At 31.8% G+C, this 19,992-nt stretch overlaps 1 protein-coding gene across 3 annotated transcripts; it reads left to right on the forward strand.

The window, feature by feature from the left end:
* The first annotated feature begins 2,559 nt into the window (after nucleotides 1–2,559).
* Nucleotides 2,560–18,654, forward strand: prd1 (pleckstrin homology domain-containing protein pruning defect 1). Of its 3 annotated transcripts, none has more exons than XM_075289377.1 (9): nucleotides 2,560–2,680; nucleotides 5,871–7,217; nucleotides 7,288–8,307; nucleotides 9,909–11,065; nucleotides 11,129–11,532; nucleotides 11,591–11,807; nucleotides 11,869–12,075; nucleotides 12,150–12,665; nucleotides 16,945–18,654. In XM_075289377.1, exons 2-9 carry the CDS (start codon nucleotides 6,077–6,079, stop codon nucleotides 17,071–17,073), a joined length of 4,791 nt encoding a protein of 1,596 aa, XP_075145492.1. In that variant the 5' UTR covers nucleotides 2,560–2,680; nucleotides 5,871–6,076; the 3' UTR covers nucleotides 17,074–18,654. The 3 variants fall into 3 exon arrangements, with proteins under 3 accessions (XP_075145492.1, XP_075145491.1, XP_075145494.1); XM_075289376.1 differs by having other exon boundaries at nucleotides 2,573–2,680; nucleotides 6,036–7,217; XM_075289379.1 differs by lacking the exon at nucleotides 2,560–2,680 and adding an exon at nucleotides 2,796–2,978.
* Nucleotides 18,655–19,992: the final 1,338 nt, after the last annotated feature.

A 19,992-nucleotide genomic window follows, 5' to 3' on the forward strand; every position in this document is an offset into this window, starting at 1 on the left:
ACCTCTAGCGAAAAATTTCATTCCCATAAGAAATGCATTGCTATTTATGCTAACGAAATTTTCGGTAGCGTTCAATTTCGTAAGCTGGTACGCACCTCTAATGAAAATAACAGGGTTGTCAAAGGCATATTTTGGCAGCAAACATTTAATTTATTACAATCAGTGTGTGCGTAAAAGTTTTAAAATGTCTGTAAATAATAAACAATTTATTTGAGGAATATTTAGAACATATATTAACAATTTTTAAAAGCGATTTGCTGGTTTAAAATTTGTGTACACAGCCCTGTTTTTTTGTTGTAGACTTAAATAAATGTTTGCTACCGAAAATTTCGCTAGAGGTGCATACCGGCCTTTAATGTAAAAAATTATGTTAAATGTGATGAGATAAACCGAAAAATGTTATACTTATAAGAAATTATACATGTTTAATCAAATCAATAAACATCTACACAATCGTGTTTTACTTGACCACAATGATTCTTCTACAATTACCTTAAAATTCACTTTTTCTGATAGTTTGCAGGGGTTCTTATTGGCGTCCTTCGACATTGATCTAAATAGGCACCTAATAATTGCACTGATGAGAAACTTTTTCGTAGTAACTTGGCGTGGTACAACTTCTCAATAGTGACGGCGCTTTTCCGACGAGTTTTTGATGTCGTATATGATTGTTTTCGACGTAGTGGGGATTCTCAGAAGCGCTGCCAAACTCAAAAAATGTTGGCAGGGTGGTAGTGATAGGGATAAAATCGATTTTGAAATGTTGGCAGAGAATACAGACTTGAATAGAGTTGGACACTAACCGTGAACTGATAATTATAATTTGTAAAAATATATTTCACAGAAGAACGTGAATTTGGAATAAAATGTTCAAGTGACAGCTGGTGATTCGAAAGACAGTCATAGTCTTTTGATTTGTTTCTGTTAGTGATGAGATTGAATGAGATGGCAAACAAATCTGACAAACAAACGTACATTTAAAAAGTATGAAAATCCAAAACCAAAATTGAAACCGATTTAATTTCAAATCGTTTTCTTTTCTAAGAAATGCCAAAAATTAAAACATATGCCTTGAGCAATTGAAATTCCGGGATTTTTGGCAAATTTTTTTTGGACAATCCAGACGAATCCCGGCCATCTGGCAAGCCTATCTGCACGGCGCATTATCTAAAAAGACACCTAATAATTGCACTCATGCGATACTTTTTTGTAGGAAATTGGCCATCTGGCAAGCCTATCTGCACGGCGCATTATCTAAAAAGACACCTAATAATTGTACTCATGCGATACTTTTTTGTAGGAAATTGGCGTGGTACAACTTCTCCATAGTGTCGACACTCTTACGACGAGTTTTGGATATCGTATACGACTGTTTTCGACGTGGCTGGGATTATCAGAAGTGCCGTCAAATTCAAAAATGTTGGCAGGGATTTCGAAATATTAATTTATAACCAAATTTAGAAAGAATATTCTTAAGGTAGAATTACATACCATGCGTTCAATGCGTCCGATGATTGAAGAGTTGAAATTTCTCTTTGAAATCAAATAGTCTGCCACAAACAGAAAAAAACAACCCTTCCATCAACGCACGGATTGACGCATAGTGTGTAATTCAACCTTTATTCTACTTAAGTAGAAATTATGCAATGCAATAATTTATTTTAGGTTTTCATTATTATTCATTTATTACCTTTATTTGCAACGGCTAAATTTCTGGCTCAAAATATCGGATTTTGTTTTCACATATTTTACAAATTTGGGTATAATTTTCGTCAACTTATCTGTGCGAAAGAAAGCTTTTCGATACGTATACGAAAAGTCAAAATAATTATCTTGCCTTTATATTGAAAGTGATTTGGGATGTGCTTTACAAAAAACTAGTTAGTGAATAGAAAAATTGCAAAATTTCCCACTAATTGGTAAACTTTTTTATATTTATTTCCAGTAACATTGTAATGTTTAATTGTTTTTAATCATTATCATTTTTTTAATTATATTTTTAGTTCTTGTTTGGGTAAATAAAAATTGTTTTAGGTTGACTGTGTGGAATATGTGGGGGCGCAAAGCAAATTTGTGTTGGGAAACTCTGTTTTAATCAAGGTCATCTATTTCAGAGATGCCACCTTTGCCCGAAGGTAGTAACTTGATTGGATTTTATTCTCTGCCCTGTAACCATTGCACGTTGCTAATGCGCCTTACAGACTATCAGTTATTCCGGACGACAGTGCTCGTGTCGAACATATCCCATATATTGTGTACATTATAAGTTAAGTCCGAAGGCATAATCGATACTGCTGCATGTTTATGGGATCGATAACACATTTACCGATTATTTAGCCATCGCCGACAAGTCGTATCGATTCGACACATTGTAAGATTCTTTACAAACACCGACATTCCGTCCGGAATAACTGATAGTCTGTAAAGCGCATAATAGGGGGAACATACCTTTTATCTGTCGAAATCTAGTACTCGGTTCGCCCGGTTCTATACGGTTATTATCTATTGAAAAGAGGTATTCGGTGTTCGGTATTCAACCTCCAATCCTGGCATCCCCAATCTAAATAGATTAACGTCAATACATAGAACTAGTTGAAATTGTAGTGTGTGGTAAAATTTTAATAAAATGGAATATTTCAAATATTTAATATAAGAATGGACTTTCCTCAACAGATTGAAGGTAATCATCATAAGGAGTTTGATGTGTATGTAGAAATATTAACGAAAAAACGAAGAAAATTCAACCAATGTAGACAACAGAAAAATCAATTTTTCATTGCTGCTACTGGCTTTGTGTGAAAAAGTGGGTGGCATCCCCCCCTCGACAATCGTGGGATTTCGAAGAAGTGTAGAGAGTGTTTGTGTGTTATTTTATATGGAAGTGCATATGATGACGGTCGATTGTAAATGGAGTGAGAGATTGGAGAAGTCAAGGGGGTACATACTACATGACTGTTTCTAACTATTGCAAAAGGAAGGTTTTGTAGAAGTGTAAGAAATGATATCTATTATATTAGTTTTTTTTCTTACGGTGTTTTCTTTTATTGTACCAGTAATGTTGTTGTGTTTTGTTTGGCCGGTATCTGGCAGCCGATATTGCTCTTTGTCTCAATGCAGAATATTGATTTTTTACTTTCCAAGATTCTCTTTTGAATCTGTATTCATTTGTATTTCCTGTTCTATTGTAAAACCGCACACATTTCGATGTCGCAAGACCCTTGATTTAGGTATTCTTAAAAAGAACTCCGAAACAAATGTATTTCTATGATAACATCCATAATTGAGAAATTTATGATAAGTGTTCCAAGGCGATGACGTTATTTGCTTAATATTTTTTTGGACTTAAAAAAAATTAAATATAAATGTTATATGTGTGGATAAATCTTTCCATATATAGACATTTGATGCTTGTTGATTTCTTAATAGAGATTAAAGCTGAGTTTGGATGAAACAGTCGTAAATTCCGATAAAGAGCATCCTACATAGGAATAGAAAAAAAATTTAGATGTCTTTTTAAGTTGCGGGGTCTTAATTTGTTTACATGTCCGTGTCCATACTCTACGGAAAATAGATCTACTTCAGAACCGGTATAGGATTAGTCCCAGGTGTATATGGACCAGTCTCAGTTCAATCAAAATGTATGGAAGGTACGGATCACTTTAACATGGGTTGATCATTGGCGGGGTAAATTTCCAATTTAGGACATTACTTGGACTCATTCCAGAGGCCACGTCCTAGGACTATCCCATAGACAGGACCTTATCAACCAGTCTGAGACAAATTCTTAAGAAACTTTTATTTTGAGCATACGAATCGCGCCAGAAGGGAAACACTTTTGAAATATGTTGAAAAATAGATTATTCTGATAAATGTTTATATCAAATGAGATTTTATTATGAAGGGAGCATAGAAATCAAAAAATTATATGAAAATTTATAAACTGCAATTTCTCACAGGAAATTTATGCTGCACACTCTGCTTTACAGTCTCCTATGCCTCTATGTACTTCTCCATTTTTTTTACACCAAAGTTTCTACGATGATGACTTCTCCATCACTGCAGATTGGGTCAAAAAATCTTCGAAGACCACAGGGTCTTCTAATGGAGATATTTAAATAGAAAAATCATATTATTATGAACAGCAACTCGTAGAGTGGACATAAACAAAATAACTAACGACAACCTTGACTTGTAAAAAGGCAACAGTGGATGGTATAATCACAAAGGACAATTAGGATGAAATCAATAATACACACACACCTAACAAATTGCGTACGATCGGTCATGTCACTTCGAAGACATAGCGAATACGATTGTACTTTGCAATGGTAAGCGTTTTGGTCTTGAATTATGTGTTCAATAATATTAGAAATAAGGTGTCGTAGTGATGTATTCCACACGGTTTCCACTCGAGCCAAAAATAATGTACCATAATTTTGGGGAAAATTGTACCAAAATTTGGAGAAAATTCTACCAAAAAACTACCAAACAAAAAATCTTCTATAGAATTTTTTCTCAAAATTTTATTTCTATAAAAAATTTTGTCAAAATTTTATTTCTATCGAAAATTTTGTCTAAATTTTATTTCTATAGAAAATGTTGTCAAAATTTTATTTCTACAGAAAATTTTGTCAAAATTTTATTTCTATAGAAAATTTTATTTCTATAGAAAATTTTTTCAAAAAAAAATTGTCAAAATTTTTTTTCCATTGAAGATTTTGTCAAAATTTTATTTCCATAAAAAATTTTGTCAAAATTTTATTTCTATAGAAAATTTTGTCAAAATTTTATTTCTATAGAAAATTTTGTCAAAATTTTATTTCTATGGAAAATTATTGCAAAATTTTATTTCTATAGAAATTTTTCGCAAAATTTTATTTCTACAGAAAATTTTGTCAAAATTTTATTTCTATAGAAAATTTTGTCAAAATTTTATTTCTATAGAAAATTTTGTCAAAATTTTATTTCTATAGAAAATTTTGTCAAAATTTTATTTCCATAAAAATTTTGTGAAAATTTTATTTCTACAGAAAATTTGGTCAAAATTTTATTTCTGTAGAAAATTTTGTTAAAATTGTATTTCTATAGAAAATTTTGTCAAAATTTTATTTTATTTATAGAAAATTTTGTCAAAATTTTATTTCTATAGAAAATTCTTGCAAAATTTTATTTCTATAGAAAATTTTCGCAAAATTTTATTTCTATAGAAAATTTTGTCAAAATTTCATTTCTATAGAAAATTTTGTCAAAATTTTATTTCTATAGAAAATTTTGTCAAAATTTTATTTCTATAGGAAGTTTTGTCAAGATTTCATTTCTATAGGAAGTTTTGTCAAGATTTCATTTCTATAGAAAATTCACTCTCGCAGATCACTCTCGGCAGATGACCAGATCACTCTGGGCAGACTTCTTTGATTTGATTAACAAATCCCTAGCTATAGTTTTTTGATGGGCTATGGCGGTCTCGGTAGTAATAGTTTTCCTTTGGGTTCGATTTGGAAATACCATAAAATATCTCAGTATTAAACACCCACGGTCGCCCAAAATTTTGTACACATATGGGAGAGTTTAATTTAAACGTGATAATGTTGCAAACGTCACACGACTATTGTTCAATTTGAGGTGTCCATTTTCGGGGTTTAAAGGGATGTTAATCTGGACACAAGCCGTGGCAGTAAATGACATCTATATATCTCATAAACATCGAATTAAATTTGTTTTCTTTAATGATTATTTTTGTCTAATTGGAATTAGAAGTTATACACCACTCGAAGTCTAGACAACATCACCTAGAAAAAATAGTTCAACAAATCACTTCGTTTTCTTTTTTTCCTAAGTAAATTCTATTTTATATTTTTATTTATTTCAAGATTTTCATCACATACCACACCCACCACTCACTACCTAATTCCCAAAATTCAGATTAAATAATCGGCTAACCTAAATTCAGAAATTACTTGGAAATAAAAAATTCCAATTTTTTACAAATAAGAATACCCAGAATAATCAACATTTAATTCTGAAAAAAAAAACAGAAACCTTAGTGGCTAGATCTCCATCGATATACGATGTTGTTATGGAGTCACCGCTTTATGCGGGCTCCAAATTGGATCAACGTATTGCTGGTACTAATTTCAATGTAATGGAAGGTTATGGCCCTAGGAAAATTTTAGAATCGTCATCATCATCAGTAACGCTGGCAAGTAATTTAAATTATATGGATAAAATGGCTTCGAGCATGAATAGTAGCAGCACAATGGAAGATACAACACCTTCGGATTCGGGTGTACAAATGTTGGATTCGGAAGCAAGTGAGCTTATGGTAGAATCCATAACATCGCAAACAGGTTTTGAATTTGATGAAACAAATAAAATGGGTGAAGGCCAGCCCGAAAGGGCAGCAGGAGGAGTAGGAGGAGGTGTCAAAGAACATTTGATTGTGATACCAGCTGAGGAGACAACAGTAATGGATAGCAATTCAAATGTCACCGGTGTAACAGCTATAACTCCAAATACTACTACTACAACCGCATTGGTTGAGGAAGCTATGACTATAAGTCAATGTTCCACATTTGATACTACGGAAAATATTGTTTATCGACGCAAAGTACGCAAGGCACCCAGTGCCCCAAAAGCTCCAAAAAAGCGTGTGTCTTTTCATGAAGATATCCTAAAAAATACCAGAACTGATAATATACACATTGAACATGGTTTTATAACCTATAAGGCCGGTGGTCAACGTCGTATGGCACCAATGGTTGGTCAAGCTGGTCGCTATTCTTGGTGTTCAGAAGGTGACCGGCAAAGACCCTCAGAGCTATGTGATTCTCAAGAAGGCGATGGAGTGGAAGGCGATACTGAGTCCACAGAAGGTCCTAAACGTAGAGGAAGAGTGGTTTATCGAAATGCTTGTTCCGATGTTTTGGATTATGGCAATTCTGATGTCTATGACATGAACGATACCCAATTGCAGTATGACAATTCGGGAGTATTTGAATACGTTTCCAAAGATTTGGAGAAAAACTTGGCAATCCAGCATGCAAAATCACAAGCAAGTAGTGGTGAAAAGAAACCAGAATTGTATAAATGCTCATGTTCCAGTTCCAATTCGAGTCTTGATTCCGATGAAAATGATAAAAATTCCAATGGTAAAAACTACAAATCAAGTTCATGCGATTGCATTGGTGGCATCAGTAACGCCAATAACAACATAATTGGTGGGTATCCTTAGAGATTTTTCAAAAGAAATGGCCAAATATTCAAAGTGTTTTTCTATTTTCTCTGTAGGTGACAATTGTTATTATTCTGAACCTAATATTGATTTCGATGATAGTCCTATGCGACAGAAATCAGTATGGAATAAGGAAAAGAAACCCAAATCTAGTTGTCTTAAGAAAACTAAATGTCAAACCAATATAATACACGAACAGGATCTTAACACCAAAGTTAAGAAATTCAATGTTCACGATATGAATCAGTTGTTGGATAACAGCAGTAAAATGATTTTCGGTTCTTTGAAAAGCATTTTCACTATGCCTTTACCGGAACGGGGAGTTCCAGAAGGCTCTGAAGACTTACAAGCAGTGGTGGAATGTTTGTCCGAGCTCGAGCAAACGCCCGAACACAAACCTAAAATAGTTGATAATTTCAATGAATGTCCAGACTCACCACCCTTAAAGCAAAAGCCTTTCCTAAGCAAAAGTTTGGATGGCTCAAAGCAACAGCAACCAATAAAAAAATTCGTTCACAATGTTGATGAACAATTGAGAAGAAATAAGGATGAAGATATTTATGCGGGAAAACGACAGGACGAACAACAGAAGACCACGCCACAATTGGTTCGCCAAATGGAATTCGAGGCGGAAGGGGAAAACCTGTTTGGTGCTACCGCAATGGCAGGAGGTTCTGCAGCTTCTTCGTCTTGTGAGCCAGCCGATCGTACACCATTTCGTAATAAATTCATCATCAATTGTGAGAGTACCGTATTTGAACATACTGGTGTGTCCTATTGTTATGAAACCTCTTCTTTCAATGATCTCAATAATATGGATGATTTACATGGCAGCATTGCTAGTTTAATTGAAAAAGATACACCAATTGCTCAACCAGAAACTGAATTGAAAAGTGCTTTTACAGCACCCATTGCCAAGACATTCTCAAATTTCTTCCGTAGTTTTAAAGATTCGGGCAAAGGTAAAACATCACCCAAGAAAATGAACACTAGCAAACAGTTGGATATGGCACAGCATCAGGCTAAGGAACAGGAAGAAGCAAAACAATTGCAAGAGGCAACAGAAAGCTATTTTGGTAAGTACGAAAAAAGACATTAATCGAGATATCATTTCTATTACGATTTCGTTTCTATTGCGAACGAACAATATATATTTTTGTGCAGCTGATATCAAACTTTTGTTCTATAGAAATAACATTTTTTTAACAAAATGTTCTATAGAAATAGAATTTTGCGAAAATTTGCTGTAGAATAAAATTTTAACAAAATTTTCTATAGAAATACAATTTTGCGAAAAATTTCTCTAGAAATAAAAATTTGCAAAAATTTTCTATAGAAATAAAATTTTGCAAAAATTTTCTATAGAAATAAAATTTTGACAAAATTTTCTATAGAAATAAAATTTTGACAAAATTTTCTAAAGAAATAAAATTTTGGCAAAATTGTCTAAAGAAATAAAAATTTTCTAGAGAAATAAAATTTAGACAAAATTTTCTATAGAAATAAAATTTTGAAAAAATTTTTATAGAAATAAAATTTTGAAAAAATTTTCTATAGAAATAAAATTTTGCGAAAATTTTCTATAGAAATAAAATGTTGACAAAATTTTCTATACAAATAAAATTTTGACAAAATTTTCTATAGAAATAACATTTGACAAAATTTTCTATAAAAATAAAATTTTAACAAAATTTTCTATAGAAATAAAATTTTGACGAAATTTTCTATAGAAATAAAATTTTAACAAAATTTTCTATAGAAATAACATTTTGACAAAATTTTCTATAGAAATAAAATGTTAACAAAATTTTCTATAGAAACAACATTTTGACAAAATTTTCTATAGAAATAACATTTTGACAAAATTTTCTATAGAAATAAAATTTTAACAAAATTTTCTATAGAAACAACATTTTGACAAAATTTTCGATAGAAATAAAATTTTGACAAAATTTTCTATAGAAATAAAATTTTAACAAAATTTTCTATAGAAACAACATTTTGACAAAATTTTCTATAGAAATAAAATTTTGACAAAATTTTTTATAGAAATAAAATTTTAACAAAATTTTCTATAGAAATAACATTTTGACAATATTTTCTATAGAAATAAAATTTTGCGAAAATTTTCTATGGAAATAAAAATTTGCGAAAATTTTCTATAGAAATAAAATTTTGCGAAAATTTTCTTTAGAAATAAAATTGTGCTAAATTTTTTTTATAGAAATAAAATTTTGCTAAAATTTTCTATAGAAATAACATTTTGACAAAATTTTCTATATAAATAAAATGTTGACAAAATTTTCTATATAAATAAAATTTTGACAAAATTGTCTATAGAAATAAAATTTTGCGAAAATTTTCTATAGAAATAAAATTTTGCGAAAATTGTCTATGGAAATAAAATTTTTCAAAAATTTTCTATTTTCTATAGAAATAAATTTTTGCGAAAATTTTCTATTTTCTAAAGAAATAAAATTTTGACAAAATTTTCTATAGAAATAAAATTTTGACAAAACTTTCTATAGAAATAAAATTTTGACAAAATTTTCTATTGAAATAAAAATTGTGAAAAAAATCTTATAGAAATAAAATTTTGACAAAATTTCCATTTAATTAGGACTAAAGGCTTTTTTTACTGAAACGAAATTATCATTGAATACTTATCCAATTTTAGCTCTAAAAATGCCTAAACGAAGCAGCCTAACCACAGCTACGGTCCCCCTGGCCAGTAGTACACCTACGAAATCTTCAAAATTTCCCTCAACTACATCCTCATCAACCATATCGGAGTTAACATGTAACACCAGCACTTCCACTTCTGCACAAGCTCAACATCATAAATCAAATGCTTCCCTTACTAGTGGCATAGCCAGTGGCAGTGGTGTACCCTCTACACCACGAGGGGCTGAGAGTCTGGCCATTGGCTCGGATCTTCGCAATAATTTGGAAAAACAATCTCGTCATCTACCCTCACCGATTAGGAAACGTTTAAGTGTAACCACAGGATCGACGCTAATACAGCATAATCCTCCACAACGTTACGGTCTGCCTGGCACATCGCATCAGCTTCAGCCACATGATGGGACCATGTTTAGTCCCGATTTGTATCAATCGTATATGGGTGCTCGTGGTGGTAGTGGTCGTGATTCAAAGAGTACCATTCTAAGTGAAGAGTTCGATGATATTCTAACCATAACAACCGATACGGAAAGAAATGAAAGTGATATTGTTATTGTTGATTATCAAGATGTCAGTGACCGCCATAGTGCCGGCATTGATTATGGTAATCTGTTGAAACCACCACAACCACCAGCCAAAACATCTTTGATCAATCGCTTTCTGCGTAATGTCACACAAAAGAAAATACTCGAATCTTCAATAAGACGTAATAATTTCTTTGCCAACAAATTGAAAACTGAAAAATGTCCTGGAAATCTCTATGTGAAAGGTGCTAAACCACGTAATTTGGAACTAATCGAAGATCTTAATGCTGAAATAGCCATGGAAATTGAAATGTCTGGCGTCAATAATTCACCACGCAAAGAATTGGCCAGCCTGGAGGGTGATTTGCCAGGAGATTTGTCACGATTTGAATTGGGCATTGGTGAAATATCGATAGATGTTTTTGCCGGTGTCCAATTGAATATCTTGAAAGATGTTACCGAGCAGCTTCTGAAGGTCTTTAAATTATACACCGGCTATAGTAAGGAGGGCTATATGACACCGGTTTTGGTTTTGCTAACAGATCAAAAGATATATGTTGCCGATTTAGTTCGCAATAAATTATGTTCGAAATTTGTATTAGCCTACAAGGAATTGGATGTCATATTGGTAAGTCTCACAGAAAAAGAGGAAAAATGGAACAATACAAAATTATCCTTATATTGTTTTCAGATGGGTCCCTATGGCAATACAGTTTTGCTTTCAAACAGTAACCGAGATAAACAGCAAGTATTGTTGGCCGGTGGTCCTTATCCTGCTGCTGGTCTGGTGGCTAATTTAGAGTTATGTGCCCGACGTAGTGGCTCTATGCTACCTGCTGTGGGTCAATTGACTCTCGATCATTTGGCTCCTTTACAAAATTTCGTGCGAGAAAATTCTTGTGTGGGTAAAAATGATACTTGGATGTATTATGCTGTGGTCAATGTTCCAGGAACTGGAGCCTTGGGAGAGGTGGGAGAACAAGAGCCTCTTGGGCCCCATGCTAAAGGTTTTCTAATGCATAGACGTGTCAAAGAGCATTTAAGTAGCACTAACTCTAAGCAACATCCCTGGAATCCTGGCTATTTCTTGTTAAAGTAAGCAACTCTATTATATCCGAGCGATTGTTGGTAGTTATTTTCTTTTGTTTCCTAGGGCTGGAGTTCTTTATATGTTTAATGATTCCACACAAAAGATACCCAGTTGGGCAATGGCATTGGCCGAATGTCAAGGAGCCAGAAGAGCAGTTAAAGCCTTGAGACCTCATTGCTTTGAAATTATGTTAAAAAATAAAATGCTTTTGCAATTAGCAGCGCCTGACGAATATGTGGCTTCGGAATGGCTTCAAGCCTTGCTGCAATCGGCTAGTGGTGTAAGTTGAATGAAAATTCCCCCAAAAAATTATGTATAAATGATAAATGATTTTTCCATAGCTCTTTGAAATGCAAGAAAAGCACAAAACTCTTGGCTGTACTTTAGTGGTGACCGAAAATCATTTGATTACATTAAGAGAAGATTTTTCAGCGCCATTAAGAAAGCTTAAGGTTGACGATGAAAAGGAATCAACTACACAGGAACCCCAAGTAGAAAGTTCCATCAGATTGGAAGAGGATCAATATATGCAAGATACAGCTAGTTTGGTAAATTTATTGCTATTTGATAATAATGTAATTAAACAAAGAACTCACCCTGTGCTTTGTATTCCAAAATATAGCTCAGCTCTGCTTTGAGCACACCTACACGAAATACTCAACGTTCAACCTCATCGGTGAATTCAACACCAACCAAATTATCTCAAATTTCACGTTCCACAACGACATGTAATACCACCTTGGCATCATCATCATCATTAGCCAGCAATGTTGTTACACCCACATACCTCCTATCGACTCATAGAGCAATACATGCCAACGCAATGCAACATATTGCTGCTGCCGATGGACACTCGTCGTCGTCCATCGGTAATAAGTCATGCAAAACCATTAAAAATAGTAATATGAGTAGTGTGTATGGCAAAAATTCTGGTTTGGAAATTCTAACTTGTGCTGATATTAAAGAAATGACCGGAATAAAAATTCCCTCACACAATGACACATGGTGGTGCATATTAGAATTTTCATGTCAAGAGGTGCGAGAATGTTCACAAGATGATTTGGTGATATTTTTTGCCAGCAGTACGGAAATGCAGAGATTTTTACGTTTATTGGAGCAACTATGGCAGGCGAAAAATGTAAGTAATGCACGTTTTTCAGTTTTGTCAGAATTACCAATTTGGAGAAATTTCTATGCGGATAAATTAGGAAAACTTAGGAAATAAATTTTCAAAATACATTCTATAGAAGTGAAGTTTACAGACAGACAATTTTCTATAGACAGTAACATTTTCAAAATATTTTCTATAGAATATATGATGATATTCTATAGATATAAAATTTTTAGAATTTTTTTTCTAGAAATACTGGTGTAATGAAGAGAAATCTATTGTCCTTTCTTATATCAAGAGCTTTGATTGCAATTATCAGAGTGATTCAATTTAATTCGCTAAGTTGTTGCGATTGTAAAATTAACTTAATTAGGAATCCCTCGTTTCTGTTGGCAACAAGTTGACATAGTTGATTTTCACAAACCTTTCTTGAAGCAAATTTTTCTCCAGCTAAATTGTTCGCCAGTGACAGGAATAGATGATAATTACTTGGTGCTAGGTGTGGACTATAAGGTCAGGAGTAATAAGAAACCCACAACATGGCACCCGGATCTTCTAGCGAGTCAATGTTGATGTGTGACCTCATGTTGCCTTGATGCAATAGAATTCCTTTCCATAGTTGGCCACTTGTGTGCGAATTCTTCCGCCAGACAGAACAGTTTCGAGTTAAGAGTGGTAGTAAATAATTTATTTGCCATTCCTATCAAATACAATAAAACTTTCCTGGTCGTCAATTCCATTCCTATCAAATACAATAAAACTTTCCTGGTCGTCAATCCTATAGGGAAGTGTATAAATAATTACAAACGGATATGAAGTGTTGAGCGGTAATATTTAGAGGCGAATTTAAATATGGGAGTCGCTTTATAAGGGGGCTATATACAATTACGAACCGATATGGACCAATTTTTGTGTGATTGGGGATAGGTTTATCTGGGGGCTATATGTAACTATGGACTGATATGGACCAATTTTGGCATGGTAAAAATTTCAAGTGAATCGGATGAATTTTGCTCCTCCAAGAGGCTCCGGTGGTCAAATCTGGGAATCGGGGCTATATATAATTGGACCGATATGGACGAATTTTTGCATGGTTTTTAAAGACTAAATACTTAGACCACGTACCAAATTTCAACCGGCTTGGATGATATTTATTACTCCAAGAGGCTTCGGAGGTCAAATCTGGGGATCGGTTTATATGGGGACTATATATAATTATGGACCGATAGGGATAAATTTTTGCACGGTTGTTGGGAACCATATTCTAAATCCACGTACCAAATTTCAACGAGATCGGATGAATTTTGCTCCTCCAAGAGGCTTTGGAGGTCAAATCTGGGGATCGGTTTATATGGGCACTATATATAATTATAGGCCGATATGGACTAATTTTTGATTGGTTGTTAGGGACCATATAGTAAAACCACATTCCAAATTTTAACCGGATCGGATTAGTTTTGTTCCTCCAATAGGCTCCGGAAGTTAAATCTGGGGATCGGTTTATATGGGGGCTATATATAATTATGGATCTATGTGAACCAATTTTTGCTTGGTTGTTAGAGACCATATTCTAACACCATGTACCAAATTTCAGCGGCATCGGATGAAATTTGCTTTTCTTAAGGGCTCCGTAAGCCAAATCTGGGGATCGGTTTATATGGGGACTATATATAATTATGGACCGATGTGGACCATTTTTTGCTTGGTTGTTAGAGACCATATACTACCATCATGTACCAAATTTCAGCCGGATCGGATGACATATGCTTATCTTAGAGGCTCCGCAAAACAAATCGGGTGGTCCGTTTATGTGGTGGCTATACGTAAAAGTGGACCGATAGGGCCCATTTGCAATACCATCCTACCTACATCAATAACAACTACTTGTGCCAAGTTTCAAGTCGATAGCTTATTTCGTTCGGAAGTTAGCGTGAATTCAACAGACGAACAGGACGGGGTCTTAGAGCAATATTTCGATGTGTTACAAACGGAATGACTCTCCACCCATCCTATGGTGGAGGGTATAAAAATATGTCCCATAGAAATAATTTTTTTTTTGGAAAATTATATGGACATAAAATTTTGCAGAAAGTTCTACGGAAGTAAAATTTTGAAGAGTTTTTTTTGTATGTAGAAATAAAATCTTAAAAAAATTTCCTATCTTGGCCATTTGCTTGACGTTATCCTAAGTGATCTATTTTTCTTCGCTAGTCACCAACAGCTTCAGAAATGGGTCGATTTTGTTGATGGACGTTATGTTAATTTTCTATAGAAATAAGATTTCGTAATAAATTTTCCAAAAAAATAGCTCTTATATAAAGCTTTCTATAGAAATAAAATTGTAGATAAAATATTCAAGAGAAATACATTTTTGAAAAATATTTCCCATAGAAATAAGGTTTTGGAAAATTATATGGACATAAAATTTTGTAGAAAGTACAATTTCGAAAGTTTTTTTTTTATGAAGAAATAAAATTTAAAAAAAATCTTTTCTATAAAAAAAATGTTACAGAAATTTTTCTATAGAAATACATTTTTTCAGAAAATTTTATATGGAAATAAAATTTTACAGAAATTTCTCTTTTGAAAAACCATTTTACAGAAAATTTTCTATAGAAAATAATGTTAGCAGAAATTTTTCTATAGAAATAAAGCTTTGTAGAAACTTTTCTATTGAAATAAATTTAAAAAAAATGAATTCCTTTGAAATAAATGTATGGAGAAAATTTTTTAAGAACAAAGTTTGCGGAGAATTTTATATAGTAATGGGATTTTGCAGAAAAATTTCTATAGAAATAGTATATTGACATAAATAATATATTGACATAATAAAATTGTCTACGGAAATAACATTTTGCATAAATTTTTCTATAGGAATAAAATTTTGCAGAAAATTTTCTAAAGAAATTAAATTTGCAGAAAATTCTCTATAGAAATAATATATTGAAATTCTATATTGAATATAGAAATAATATTCTATGGAAATAAAATTTTGCAGAAATTTTTCTATGGAAATTAAAATTTCAGAAAAATGTTTATAAAGAAATTAAATTTGCAGAAGTGTCTTTAAAAAAGTTGTAGAAAATATTTTTATAGAATTTAAATATTGCAGAAAATTCCCTATAGAAAAAAATTGCAGAACATTTTCTATAGTAGAGGAATTTTGCAGAAAATTTTCTATAGAAATAATATAGTGACATAAACTTGTAAATAAAATTGTCTACGGAAATAAAATTTTGCAGAAATCTTTTCAATAGGAATACAATTTTGCATATAGAAATAATATATTGAAATAAAATTGTCTATGGAAATAAAATTTTGCGGACATTTTTCTATGGAAATTAAAATTTCAGAAAAATTTTTATAGAAACAAAATTGTGCAGAAAAATTTCTAAAGAAATTAAATTTGCAGAAGTGTCTTTAAAAAAATTGTATAAAATATTTTTATAGAAATAAAATTTTGCAGAAAATTCTCTATAGAAAAAATTGTAGAACATTTTCTATAGTAGAGGAACTCGGCTATAAAAAGGAGGTCCCTTGTCATTGAGCTTAAAATGGAATCGGGCAGCACTCAATAATAAGAGAGAAGTTCACCAATGTGGTATCACAATGGACTGAATAGTCTAAGTGAGCCTGATACATCGGTCTGCCACCTAACCTAACCTAACCATAGTAGAGGAATTTCGCAGAAAATTTTCTATAGAAATAATATATTGACATAAACAATATATTGACATAATAAAATTGTCTACGGAAATAAAATTTAGCAGAAAATGTCCTAAAGAAATTAAATTTGCAGAAATGTCTTTAAAAAAAATGTATAAAATATTTTTATAGAAATAAAATTTTGCAGAAAATTCTCTATAGAAAAAATTGCAGAACATTTTCTATAGTAGAGGAATTTTGCACAAAATGTTCTACAGAAATAATATATTGACATAAAATTGTCAATGGAAATAACATTTTGCAGATATTTTTCTATAGAAATAAAATTTTGCAGAAAATTTTCTAAAGAAATTAAATTTTCCAAAAGTTTTTTTTATAGATATATAACTTTGCAGAAAATTTTTTATCGAAATAAAATATAAGGAGAAATTTCTACAGAGAAAAAAACATTTGCAGAAAATAAAAACATTTTTTATAGTTTGCAGAGAATTTTCTATATTTTTTTTTTTTTTGCAGAATATCTTCTATAGAAATATAATTACAAAGAATATGGAAAAGATACTTAATATCAATCTATTTTCAATATATATTTTTATATTTTATAAAATAACTAACAAATGTTTCAATTAAAATTTTTCAGAATGACTTATTCCCCATATGCGTTCTAGATGAAGATGATATTATTGCAGAGCAATGTACTATGCTTTACATGGATATAAATCGATCATGGGAGCCTCTGCTATCGGCAGCCTTAGGTTATCCTCTCTAAATTTGCTTATTATTGGCAGAAAAAAAACGAAACAAAATTGCAACAGTTACAAACTAAGAGAAATCATGATAATTAAATATTTTTGCAATATACAAGACATCTGCGACATCTCTACCCCCTCCTGCCCCTTTCTCAATATTTATATGAATATTATAACAAAAATAATAGAAAAGTGTTTTTGATGCTTAAGCAAAATAGGAATAATATTCCCAAAGAAGGCAGTAAGAAAAGTTTAGCATAATGTTGCCTTGCAAATGAATGGAATGACTAAAGAATAATTTTGCTTTCTCCAATGATATTAATCAAAAAACTAGTCACACAAAGAAATTTATTTGTGGACTATATATTTACACACACACACACATAAATATACAATTTACAAAGATTTTCCCTTAAAAATGTTGTCCCTCTATTTAATGGTTAATTTATTTATGCTGTTCTTTTTTAAATATAATTTATTAAGAAAAAAAAGTATTTGAAAGTGTAATCGATTATAGAAATCTGTTTGTAATTTAAAAATGTGATATTTTGAATTATTATTGTTTATGTATAAACATTTTTTTATATATATAATATTTGCTTAATTTACAATGAAATAAGCAATGGTTTTTAGTTGTCAATTTTTTTTTTAATTTTAAATATTTTTCTTTTTCTCCGGATTTGTATATATATAGAAACAAGTTAAAGTTAAATATAATTTGAGGATTTTTTTGTTTCCAGAAAAGAAATCCATTGCCTCCCAAAAAGCAAAATTGTATTATATTTATTAATTTTTGTTAATGTAGTTTTTTTCTAATTTTCCATATAAGCAATGTCACATTCTCATTCATGTCTGGTACATAGTTATATGTTTCATTTGAATTTAAGCTTTACCTCTTATTTTTACAATTGCTCTATTTAAGAAAAATCCAGCTTAGCTGAATATTAAGTTTTGTTTATTCGAATCTTTTTGTTTTTATGGGTTTTAGTAATCATCCAATATATAAATAATTATTCAACTGGCACAAATTATTATTTTTTTATGAAATAAAAAATAAATTAAATTTGTACAAAAAAAAAAAAGAAAACACAGTACTTTCGTTTCATTATTCCCCTCCCCCCCCCACCCAAGCATTTGTTAATTTTATCAAGATATTCACAAGATCATTTTCTGTTTTTTTTTTTAGTTTTCAAATAAATTGAATCATCATCAATCTAAATATTGTATTAAAGTCGCTGTTGTGCTTTTTTTGTATATCTATAAATAATGCCTTCTACATATTTCGTAGCTTCCAGTTGATGAAATTGGCATTATACCCATGACATGTTTTAAGTGCGCTTTATTAAAAATCTAAAGTTTTGTTTTGTTTTTCATTGATCTCATATTTATATTACAGAAATCCCCCCACACATATATTCATACATATAAGTATGAGAATAATAATATATGGTAATCTTATGAAAAAAAAAACAAAAATAAAGAAAATACAAAGAATATAACAATTTATTAACAAAACAAAAATATATTAAATAATTCTATAATCAATAAATGAAGCAAGGTGATTGTACTACATGAATACATATAAACCTAAACTGAGAGAACATATATCGTTTTATTAATATCTGGGGCTCTCAAACAAAAAAAAAATACCTATTGGCTTCGATCACAAAATTAAGTGATCAAAAGCATTTTTAATTGAAAACCCTTCAACCACGGTCATAATATTAATCATCGTCGCCTGTCAATTAATCATTTAATTGAATATAAAGGGTGATTCTTTTGAGGTTAGGATTTTCATGCATTAGTATTTGACAGATCACGTGGGATTTCAGACATGGTGTCAAAGAGAAAGATGCTCAGTATGCTTTGACATTTCATCATGAATAGACTTACTAACGAGCCACAACGTCGAATTTTCAGTGAATGGGCCCTAGAAAAGTTGGCAGAAAATCCGCTTTTTTATCGACAAATTTTGTTCAGCGATGAGGCTCATTTCTGGTTGAATGGCTACGTAAATAAGCAAAATTGCCGCATTTGGAGTGAAGAGCAACCAGAAGCCGTTCAAGAACTGCCCATGCATCCCGAAAAATGCACTGTTTGGTGTGGTTTGTGCTGGTGGAATCATTGGACCGTATTTTTTCAAAGATGCTGTTGGACGCAACGTTACGGTGAATGGCGATCGCTATCGTTCGATGCTAACAAACTTTTTGTTGCCAAAAATGGAAGAACTGAACTTGGTTGACATGTGGTTTCAACAAGATGGCGCTACATGCCACACAGCTCGTGATTCTATGGCCATTTTGAGGGAAAACTTCGGAGAACAATTCATCTCAAGAAATGGACCGGTAAGTTGGCCACCAAGATCATGCGATTTGACGCCTTTAGACTATTTTTTGTGGGGCTACGTCAAGTCTAAAGTCTACAGAAATAAGCCAGCAACTATTCCAGCTTTGGAAGACAACATTTCCGAAGAAATTCGGGCTATTCCGGCCGAAATGCTCGAAAAAGTTGCCCAAAATTGGACTTTCCGAATGGACCACCTAAGACGCAGCCGCGGTCAACATTTAAATGAAATTATCTTCAAAAAGTAAATGTCATGGACCAATCTAACGTTTCAAATAAAGAACCGATGAGATTTTGCAAATTTTATGCGTTTTTTTTTAAAAAAAAGTTATCAAGCTCTTAACAAATCACCCTTTATAAAGGTTTGTCCCAAATACATACATTTAAATATCACTCGATCTGGACAGAATTTGATAGACTTCTACAATATCTATAGACTCAAAATTTAAGTCGGCTAATGCATTAGGGTGGAACACAATGTTAGTAAAAAAATATGGGAAACATTTAAATCTGGAGCAATTTTAAGAAAACTTCGCAAAAGTTTATTTATGATTTATCGCTCGATATATATGCATTAGAAGTTTAGGAAAATTAGA

The sequence above is a fragment of the Haematobia irritans genome, chromosome 1, assembly GCF_050003625.1.
Source record: "Haematobia irritans isolate KBUSLIRL chromosome 1, ASM5000362v1, whole genome shotgun sequence".
NCBI classification, from domain to species: Eukaryota; Metazoa; Arthropoda; class Insecta; order Diptera; family Muscidae; genus Haematobia; species Haematobia irritans.

What these genes read in the sequence shown, in the direction of transcription:
- prd1 (XM_075289376.1), top strand. Translation starts at nt 2,656, where the DNA reads ATGGACTTTCCTCAACAGATTGAAG. An exon ending in GGCAACAGAAAGCTATTTTG is followed by an intron (nt 8,308 to 9,908) that starts GTAAGTACGAAA and finishes ATCCAATTTTAG; the next exon opens with CTCTAAAAATGCCTAAACGA. An exon ending in TGCAAGATACAGCTAGTTTG is followed by an intron (nt 12,076 to 12,149) that starts GTAAATTTATTG and finishes TCCAAAATATAG; the next exon opens with CTCAGCTCTGCTTTGAGCAC.